Raw genomic sequence first — 10,991 nt, 5'->3', positions numbered from 1 at the left:
AGCCAGTCAAGCCTGTTAGAGCAAAGCGCTATTGTCCTTTCTGTGATGCCTCTGAGCAATACCTGAGTCAGTGTGCTTCATTCGCACAGCTTACTCTTGATCAAGTTAAGACCTGGATCCGTAGCCATGATCGTGGTTGGCGTTGTGCCAGATCCCATCATGCAGCCCGATGTGACCTGAAGAAGCCCTGCAGTCTTTGCCGTGGCTTACATCTTGGCTCCCTTCACGATGTGAATGTCAGTCCTTCCACTATCAAAGACTCCACCACTGTGGAAAAGAACTGCCTCAGATAGATTCTTCTTGGATAAGCCTTCCATTAGCGGCCGTGTTATGCTTAAGGTGGTTCCAGTACACCTGCATTATGAAGATCGTACCTTGGATACCTTTGCCCTCTTGGATGATGGATTGAAGTGAACAATCCTACCTTCCACTGACGTTGAAGCCCTGGACATTTAGGGTGTTCCAGTAGATCTTCCGTTACGGACCGTCAGACGATGTTCAGGTCATTCATGGTTGTTCCATATCCTTCCTCCCGTCTATCGACCACAGATCAGTTATCAGATCAGTCATGCTTTTACGGCTGATCGCTTTATCCTGTCGCACCAGTCCTATCCTGTGGATCAGTTAAGGCGGAAGTACAGACACTTGAGAGGCCTTCCCATCCATGCCCTTGCTGATGTCCAACCGTTGCTCCTTATTGGTTCCGACAAGCCCCACCTTATAACCCCTACTGAGCCTGTTCGATGGGGCGGCCCAGGAGCACTAGTAGCTGTTCATACCCGCTTAGGATGGACACTTCAAGGCCCTGTTCCTTCTATGGGTTGTCCTTCTACTCCTCACCAGGGTCTGCTTACCTCTTTGGTTCCTGTTCAAGATTAACTCCTCCATCATGTAGAGGGTAGAGATGTTACTCGTTCTAAGCAAGACCAGGAAGCCATTCCACTGCTTGACCTCAAGACTATTACCCAAGAGATAGAGGGTGTTCATCGCCTAGCCACTCCCCTTCTTTGTCATAAAGACATGCCCTAGTTGAATGCTCCGAGAGATTCAGTCTTGCCTACCCTCTGCAGCATGGAGTAACGTCTACTGAAGGATCCTGAGAAAGCAGAGCCCTACCGAACAGAGATGTGTAAACTCTTTGAGACTGGAGCTGTTGGGTTTGAGTTGGATTTGGCAGTCCGATACTTTCTTATAAACATCTACCTGTGATCTATGAGACCCCTACCTTGCGGAACATTTATAGGGTCCTTGCTACACAATACGACCCTTTGGGATTGCTCCTTCCTTACACAACCCGTGCAAAAGGGATCGTTAAGCACCTTTGAAACAAACAGAGAGAGTGGGATGATCCTAACCTACCTCCTGACCTCCTCCATTCCTGGATGCAGTGGGAAGAACTTTGCTGTCTTCCTAGTGTCTCTTTTCCTCACCCTTATGTCCCTCCTGCAGTTGGTGTTGGTGAGGTTACCCACGAGGTCCATATTTTCTCAGATGCTTCTGAGCAAGCCTACGGGGCCGTAGCTTACCTATGTACTGTTGACCCAGCAGGTCAGACCTTCCTGTCCTTCCTTATCGCTCGGTCCCGTGTTACCCCTAAGAGAGTGTATTCCATTCCCAGATTGGAGCTCTGTGAGAGCTTAGTGGCAGCTCAGCTTACAAAGTTGCTAGCAAACGAGTGGACCTTGACTATTCAGTCTACTGTACTGTGGACAGATTCTACTACAGTCCTTCAGTGATTGAAGTCTGAATCCTGTCGCTACAGAGTCTTCGTAAGCAATAGGATCTCAGAGATCCAGGAGCTTACCGAACAGTGCTCTTGCCGTTATGTTAGTTCTGCAGATAACCCTGCTGATGACCTCACAAAAGGGAGATCTCTTTCTTACCTTGCTACCCCAAACCGATGGTCCCAAGGACACCCTTTCCTTCTCCCTCAAGAATGGCCAGTCCTTCCTACTCCTGAGCTTAGTGAGGATCCAGCTGAGTTGCGAAAGCCTACCTTCTGTGGAGTTATCACCTTACCCACCACTGATATCCCCCCTGATAGATGGAATTATCCTACCTGGTTAGACCTGCTGGATGTCACGGTTCGAAACCTTCAAGGTGACTCAGATCCTGACACAGTTCCAGGAGCCACAGATTATCATCAAGCTGAAACCCATGTCCTTAAACATGTCCAACAGGAATCCTTCCCTGAAAATTACCACCTGTTAGAATCTGGAAAGTCAGTTAAACCTAGTAGCCATCTAGTCACCTTGGCCCCTGAGATAGATCCTTCTAGTGGCTTGATTAGAGTGGGTGGGCGTTTAAGGAGAGTGACTGACCTAGAAGACTCTGTTCTCCATCCTGTAGTCTTAGACCCTAAACACCCAGTTACTCGCCTGATTATCCATCATTATGACAACCAGCTGCATCATCCTGGAGCAGAGTGGTTGTTTGCTGAAATAAGGATGTTATTGGATCCTGCGAGGCCGTGAAGCTGTTCGACGGTTCCAACATACCTGTTGCCGGTGGAGAGCCCAGCCTTCGGTACCTCAGATGTCTGATCTACCCTCTGCCTGCCTTCATCTTTACAAGCCTGCTTTCCATGCATGTGGGATGGATTATTTTGGTCCTTTCCTAATCAAATTTGGAAGATGTACAGAGAAGCGTTGGGGTATTGTCTTTAAGTATCTCACTACGAGAGCTGTACACCTTGACCTACTCCCTAGCCTGAGTGCTGATTCCTTCCTTATGGCCCTTAGGAGGTTCATTACTAGGAGAGGCACCCCAGCACAGTTGTGGTCAGATCGAGGGACCAACGTTCGTGGAGGCGAGCGGAAGTTGCGAGAAGCTTATGCTGCCTTAGCTCCTGACCTGCAGCATCATCTTGCTAGCCAGAAGATCCACTTCTGCTTTAATCTCCCATCAGCCCCTCACTTTGGTGGTGTGTGGGAAAGGGAGGTGACATCTGTCAAGTCAGCTTTGTATACTGTCTTGGGTTCCCAGTTGGTTGCTGAAGAAGTCCTGATGACAGTTTTGTTGGAAGTCGAGGCTATACTTAATTCAAAACCCTTGGGTTATGTATCCTCCGACGTGGCCGATATTGACCCAGTGACCCCTAGTAGTCTCCTCATGGGGCGGCCTGATGGATCTTTGCCTCAAGTCATTTACCCAGAATCTGAGATGTTGAGTCACAGAAGATGGAGACATTCCCAGATCCTGGCCGATCGATTCGGGTCCAGATTTATCCGGGATTACCTTCCTAGCCTACAAACCAGACACAAATGGCAAGCCTCGCCACCTGACTTACAAGAGGATACCTATGTCATGATTGTTGACCCTCAGTTGCCTCGAGGTTTATGGCCTGTTGGTAAAGTCATTCAGACACACCTGTTGATGGACACTGCTTCATATATCATCCATGTAATTTCCCGTGATAATAAAATTAAGTGAATTGTTAAATAAATGAGTAAATAAACAAGCAAACTTAAAATTTCTGAGAATAATTTCTGCAAAAAATAAATAAATAAATAAATAAATAAAAATGTTTGACTGTGGGATCTTCATGTTAATGGTAAGAAAAAGAAAGGAATGTTAAACATTTTTAAAAATGTATGAACTTCTCTTTTCATTAGAATGAAAAAACAAACATGAGGGCTTTTCAAACAGCCAGTGGTGGAGTCATCTGTTGTAACAACAACATGCCTGGAAACATGTACTAGGGGAACTCCGGCCCGTAGAAAAGCAAGGTCCGACCACGGGCAGAATGTGCGGCGACAACTCGATGTGATGACCACACGGAGTGAGCCACGGTGCCATGCCCACCTCGGGACTCGGTCGTGAAGCCAGTGCTGAAGCGTTCTCATATGAAGCAATCCGAGCGGCGTGACCGCGGCTGCGGATGCCATATGCCATATGCCCCAGGAGCCTCTGAAATTGTTTCAGTGGGACCGCTGTTTTCCGCGAGAATGAATTCATGCAGTTCAGCAATGACTGTGCACGCTCGTTGGTGAGACATGCTGTCATGTTGACCGAGTCCAGCTCCACACCGAGAAAAGAGATGCTCTGCACGGGACAAAGCTTGCTCTTTTCCCAGTTGACCCGAAGCCCCAATTGGCTGAGGTGACTGAGCACCAGGTCCCTGCGTTTGCACAACTGCTCTCACGAGTCGGCCAGAATGAGCCAGTCGTCGAGGTAGTTGAGAATGCGAACGCCCACTTCCCTGAGCAGGGCAAGGGCCCCCTCTGCGACTTTGGTAAAGACACGAGGGGACAGGGACAGCCCGAAAGGTAGGACCTTGTACTGATATGCCTGCCCCTCAAACGCAAACCGCAGGAACGGTCTGTGTCGAGGAAGGATTTAGACATGAAAGTACTCGTCCTTCAGGTCGATCGCTGCAAACCAATCCTGGGCGCAAACGCACGTGAGGATGCGTTTCAGCATGAGCATCTTGAACGGGAGCTTGTGAAGGGCCCGATTCAAGACACGCAGATCCAAGATTGGCCATAACCCCCCGCCTTTCTTGGGTACTATGAAGTACGGGCTGTAAAACACAGACTTCATCTCAGCTGGAGGGACAGGCTGTATTGCGTCCTTCACCAAAAGAACCGCAATCTCCGCCCGCAGGACAGGGGCGTTTGGACCCGACATCGAAGTGAACAGAACGCAGCTGGAGAGGCTGTGCGCCCTGGGGCCAGTGGCGGAACAGAAAGAAAACAGAACACAGGATTCTCAGTCACCGTCTCCGTCACCTCTGGGTCTCCCGTCTCAGGGCTGCTTCTTAGCCTTCTTCTTCTTGGAAGAACGCCTGGGTGGGGGCGTGGCTTTCCTGCGGGAGGCTCGGAAGCCTGAGCCGCAGGAGGACGCCCTCGACGAGGAGCAGACGGAGGTGCGGCACATGGCCGCTGGTGCTGGGGTAGTAACAGAGGGGACTCTAGCATCTGTGTTAAACAAGGAGAGTCGCGATCTCAACGCCAACGTGGACATGCCCATGTACCATCCATGAGCGCTGACTCAGCGTGCGGTTTACCCAAACACATGAGACAGTGATCGTGGCCATCAGAGGAGGTCAGGAAACGACCGCATCCAACACACAGACGAAAAGACATCTTGAAAAAGATGCTGATCGCCCGTGCTTGCTCTTTTAGAATACCCACCAGCCGAAGCACACAGGGATGAGTGCAGCACAGTCCTGTGGGAAGTGCGCCATCACACCCACCGCTGAGCGTGCCTTCCCACCAGCTGGAGAGACTCAAGCAGCCACCAGAACAAAACAGAAGAAAGCAATTAAAATGGCTGTTTTTAGGATCTGGTCCTATAGCAATTAAAATTGCTGTTTTGCTCTATTAGAGAGAAATTGCACTCTTAAGAGGTGAAAGAGAGATCCGATCCGATCGGCTCCGAAGCAAAAGTATGAATGAAGGTGAGTATGCTGGCCCTATTTATACCCGAATGCCGGGGGTGTGGTCCGGCATGTAAATCTCTCTGGCCAATTCCCATTGGCTTGTTTTGTACGAACGTGACTGACTGAATGGGAACCACTTCTGTAAATGTTTCGGGAAAAGTTCCAAAGCATCAAGAGTGTTGAAAACAGTGCCATCTTGTGGCAGGTAAAATTTACAGCAGCCATAAACCTGAGTGTGCAGCTCCGTAGTTTTATCCATTTAGTACAAACAAAAGCCTGACGACACTAAACGTGTTTAGTTTTCTGATAATATAATTCACATATTAAAGTGTGGCACTAAATTAACCCTTAAATGCATGACTGTTTCACCAATCATTCTTACATATTCAGGTCTTTATCGGCCCGGATCTATATCTAACACGGAAGGATCTCTACCTGTCGCGATAGTATAAAACTCCTCTGATATTAGAGTAACAATTACAGAAGAATAAAATAAATCATATTTTGTTACCTTTTGGAGCTTGAAAGGGCTCAGTTTGAGCAGATGTTTTATGCCATCATCACTGTCCTCGTCAGAGCTCATTTCCCAGTAAATTCAGCAAATAATGGGTTAGTTTTATGTTTGAGGTCACGAATATGAGCCTATTCATGATCTCAAATGTATTCTCAAAACTATATATTTTTCATCATCTTCAAAATCAATATTTCGATCGCTAACAGCTTCACCAGATTCATCCTGTAACAGTTAGTCATATTTGGTTGCGTTCAGTTTTTCTTATTATTCTGTTTTCTGTCTAAATGAGTCATCACTTCAGCATTGTGTATCAGACATTGCCACCTTGTGGAATAAAGGGGAATTGCACTTATTCCGTCATCTAAGATTCAATTATTGTTGTACAGAAAAAATATACATACACTTATACACACCTCGGGTCGTTTGCGACCCTATACAATTTTTTACAAAAAATGAATACAAAAATAGGCATTCTTTTATATTTTTATGATTTTTTTTTCTTGTTATATTCTTTATAATGAATTGATTGAGGAGTACCAAGAAGGTTGATGTCTAACTTTAAAAAATGAACGAGGAGGAGGGTAGTAAATGACGTAGGTCATTAAATAGGTATTTTAAGGTATGCATTTAAGGGTTAAATGTAACAAAAAAAATAATAATAATATACTACTAATAACAATAATAATACCTACTGAGTTGTTTGAGGCAAGTAAATTTTGCTGTTATTTTATTGTTTTTTTTACTATTTATATGACAAAACATATGATAATGTAATATAGGTTACAGGCTTATATATTTATAATGTTAGTAAATGGACTTGAACTTCTATATACCTTAGATCAGTGGTCTCAAACTCCCAGCCCGCCCTCCCCCTCCACCAAAAATAAAACATAATCCGGCCTGCAAAATTATTATTATTATTCTCTAGTTTTCTCAAACCATATTCCATATTCAAAAGAATGACATGATTTAAAAAAAGCGTGCAGGCAGATTTTGTAGTTTTTGTTGTTTGGTTGTGCGAATGAACTGTGTTTTCTTTTTTTCTTTTTTTTTTTTTTAAACCGAAAAGGAAAGTATATGAGGAACACATACAGTTTCAAGAAAGATGGATATTGTAGTATTTTTTAGTGGAGTTTAATGGAAACGCTAGCTGTCTGATATGCAAAGAAAAGTCAGCGTTGTAAAGGGCCATTCACAAATCGTGTCACATAAGCGGCCGCACTGTTTTCTCCTTCTTTCCAGTGCGCTTGTGCTCCTGTGGCGTCTGTCATTGCTATGCAACCATGAACTGCCCTCCACAATGAGTATGTTTCAGCAAAAGAATTGATTTCAAGTCCTTGCATTAAATCTACTACTAGATATATTTATGGAGATGAGAAATAAAAACCCGCCCTGTACAGCGATGATGGGGCGGTTTGGCTGAGCTTTCAATTGGTCCTTGTCACATGACCTGCAGTGCACTTGCAGCATTCTGAAAAGTCGAGATGTTTTCATCTCGCCGCGGCATTGGCACGCCTGGAAAAAAAAGCTTGCCTAAATTTCAGTAAAAGCACTCGCGCAAGTCACAAGCATTAATTTAAACCACTGAAATGCGTCAGATGCTACCAATAAACGTTACCGATACTCAAATGGCATCTTAGACAAATTTGGCTCAGCTGTCTGAGCAGAAGTGCTGCAAGGTGTCTGGAAAGAAAATAGAATAGTGTACAAATGTGTTCAGGGATTGCATTTGTTCAGTACAGTGGTGTTCAGTGCAAGATTTGGATGATATTTAAGATAAAATAAAGTTAGGGAAAATATTTGCACTAACTGTTAAAAACTAATACTGTTGTAACAATACAGACACTGCTGTTTACATTTTTGGCAAAAAAAAAATTAGTAATGAAATTTGAAGTAAATGAGAAATAATGCAAAGGGAAGTAAATTTTCAGAAATATTGTGCTTTCTTGTGCTTGAATGTTAAAATGGCCCTCCTGTGAGGTGTCAATCACAGCATCCACTTTCCTTTTCAGTTTGGAAAAAAAAAAAAAACACACATTTCATTCGCACAACCAAACAACAAAAACTACGAAAGCCCCGAACCAGCTCTCATCAAATCTGCCTGCGCGCTTTTTTAGAATCATGTCATTCTTTTGAATGTGGAATATGGTTTGAGAAAACTAGAGAATAATAATAATAATAATTTAGCGGGCCGGATTATGTTTTATTTTTTAGATTAGTTGCGGGCCGGGTGGAGGGGGAGGGCAGGCCGTAAATGGCCCACGGGCCGGGAGTTTGAGACCACTGGTTTACACAAATTTTAAAAGGTTGTTACTTGCATGAGTTCAGCGGCTGTCACGTCAGGCAGAAACAGAAGGGTGGTGAGGTTTGAGTAATGAGATGTGGAAAGTGGGGTGAATGCGGTACTCAGGAGGAAGTTGGAGCTGGTAGGTGACCGGGTTGATCTGCTTGATGATGGGAAATAGGCCAGTGAACCTGGGACTCAGCTTTTTGCAGGGCAGATGCAGTCTGATGTCCCGTGTCAACAGCCAAACCTTCTGTCCGGGCTGGTATGCTGGAGTGTTGGAGCGACGAAGGTCAGCCGTCATCCTGCGTCTGCGCAGGGCTCGTTGCAACTGATGGTGTGTTGGATGGAGTCCCAGACCCTCTCGCTCTCTCGGAACCAGTAATCCACAGCTGGCACATCCGATGGTTCCCCGTTCCATGCTGGAGCCTGGCATGTCTGTGACAGTTATAGTGTTTAAGCAATCGAAAAAAACTGTAAAACATCAACTGACCAAGAAAGAAACTAATGATTGTGTAATCCTTAGAATTCAGTTTTGGATGGCTTCTAGAGGGCATGCTGTGGGTCTGCACAGGATCTGCTTGTTTATAGAGCCAATATACATAGACCAGTCATCATGTGGAAATAACAGATCCAATACTAAAATCCAGAAAGAAAATAAATAAAAATGTACTTTATCAGAATAGACTTGTGTTTGTACTGCCCTAATCTTTGATTTTGTTTTTCAATGCCAAAGGAAAAATAAGGAAGCCTGCTGAAGAAGACAAAGAGGACTGAGACAACACATGCACTTACATGCAAACACACACCCTATACATTTGCGTACATATATAATTTTTTATTTGCTTTTGTATGTTTTAAACACTCAACAAGTGGTTTACAAGTATTACTCAACAAGTATTACATCACTGTGTTGTCTGAAAGCTCTCAAGAGACGACTCAGTAGATATATTTGGATTCAATGACGCAGATGTGTTGGTCACAAGTGTTCAGACGCTGTCATTGTTTGCTCTGGCTCTAAAACTTTTAGATTATTTAGACAAGTCTGTGATTCAAATAATATGCAGAAAGTTTACATGAAGATATATTTCCAACATTTGAAAATAGATATTAAAAGTGTGAGATGACAGTTTAGTAAAGTGCATATTTTGTTTTTTTCTTCAAGGTAATTTATTTTTTCAGCCTGTGCAAAACAACAAACGTTAAGCTGCCATGAGTTTATCCCAGAATATCTCAATTGTTCATCCAGAATACTTTTTCATCACTGGGCTTACAGATGCACCTTACAGCACTTATTTCTATTTATTCTTATTTATCATATATTTTATTTCTGTAATTGGGAACTCGATAGTCCTTCTCATTATAGCTCTTCACCGGAGCCTGCACAGTCCAATGTACATTGGTGTGTTTAACTTGGCCTTGGCAGATATTGGTGAAACTAATGCACTGATCCCTAACATGATCAAGCTTTTTGTTTTTGAGTCACAGTACATCTCATACAATGCATGTCTGGCAAACATGTTTTTTGTGAATTTCTTTATTACTGTGCAGACTTACACTCTTGTTGTTCTGGCATTTGATCGTTTCGTTGCAATTTGTTTGCCACTAAGATATAATGCCATAGTGAATAATAAGTTCATGGCTATATTGTTTTCAGTAATATGGGCATTTAACACCTTTCTTGTAACACTGTCAACATCTTTGATAACCAGACTTTCATTCTGTAAATCCAATGTGATAGAGAGTTGGTATTGTGACTATGACAGATTGGTGAGGATGCCATGCAATGACAGTAGCATTAATAATGTTATAGTAATCCTCATTCAAGCTTTTTTCCTTGTAGCACCACCCTTCATTATAGTCCTGTCATATCTGGGCATTTTTATTGCTTTATGTAAAATTACAACTTGGGAAGGACGTTTTAAAGCACTGAAGACCTGTGTTTCTCACCTTTTGGTAGTTGGATCATTCTTTCTTCCAATAATATCCAATATTGTTTCTGCATCTACTGCTAATGCCAAGATCATCGGCGGAACTCTTTCATTAACTCTTCCACCAATGCTAAATCCCATCATTTATGTTTTAACCACAGCTAAAATCAAAGACTTAATCCGAAAAATGCTTAACAACAGATCTGCACAAATTACAGTGAATGTTTCAAAATGACTGTAATGATTGTCTATGTGATCTTCAATCACTGTGAATTAAATTATCTAAAATTACAACAATATGTACTTTACAGATATTTTTAGATCCATTAAGTGGAAAATAAAACTGTACAAGCAGAAAATAAACATGTAAAGTGGACACATTAGACGTGTGTTGGTTAACAGCAGTGAAATTATGTTTATTTATTTATGGATGAATCCATCTGATTTCAAGTTTGTGTAGTGTATGTGTTTGTTCTTAGTTACTGACCCCAAGACAAAACAAACTGAAAAGACAGAATTATTTTATTGTTAAAATTTCTATCAGGACAACAGCAAAAAAGATGGGAGAGATGATGGTAATAATAAACAGAAGAGGCAGATGTGGACAGCAATGCTTCAATGTTCAGTATTTACTATAATCATTAAAGAAACATGATCGCATGCACAAACTGTTGTGGGGAGTGAAGGAGTCCAGTGAAGGAATAATGCATATTGTTTGTATAATTCAGACACTTGAAAATAATTTTAATGTCAGCCACCAAAGTGTTATTATTTTTTTTCAATGTCATTGAGGGCAAATTCAAATAAATGTGTCACTTTTTTTTCTTTTCTTTTTTCTTTTTTGCAAAAATGTCAAGTTATGGGTAACACTTTATAATA

General features: G+C 42.9%; 1 protein-coding gene across 2 annotated transcripts; it reads left to right on the top strand.

The window, feature by feature from the left end:
- Positions 1-4,420: 4,420 nt before the first annotated feature.
- On the top strand, positions 4,421-10,347 carry LOC137005004 (olfactory receptor 1E16-like). Of its 2 annotated transcripts, XM_067365746.1 has the most exons (2): positions 4,421-4,443; positions 9,399-10,347. In XM_067365746.1, exons 1-2 carry the CDS (start codon positions 4,421-4,423, stop codon positions 10,345-10,347), a joined length of 972 nt encoding a protein of 323 aa, XP_067221847.1. The 2 variants fall into 2 exon arrangements, with proteins under 2 accessions (XP_067221847.1, XP_067221848.1); XM_067365747.1 differs by lacking the exon at positions 4,421-4,443 and having other exon boundaries at positions 9,361-10,347.
- The last annotated feature ends 644 nt before the right edge of the window (positions 10,348-10,991 follow it).

Source organism: Chanodichthys erythropterus, chromosome 17, assembly GCF_024489055.1.
Source record: "Chanodichthys erythropterus isolate Z2021 chromosome 17, ASM2448905v1, whole genome shotgun sequence".
Classification (NCBI taxonomy): domain Eukaryota; kingdom Metazoa; phylum Chordata; class Actinopteri; order Cypriniformes; family Xenocyprididae; genus Chanodichthys; species Chanodichthys erythropterus.
Note: the sequence above shows the minus strand (reverse complement) of the source record. Positions and strands in the feature narration are given on the sequence as shown.

What these genes read in the sequence shown, in the direction of transcription:
- LOC137005004 (XM_067365746.1), top strand. Translation starts at nt 4,421, where the DNA reads ATGAGCATCTTGAACGGGAGCTT. An exon ending in AGCATCTTGAACGGGAGCTT is followed by an intron (nt 4,444 to 9,398) that starts GTGAAGGGCCCG and finishes AGCTGCCATGAG; the next exon opens with TTTATCCCAGAATATCTCAA.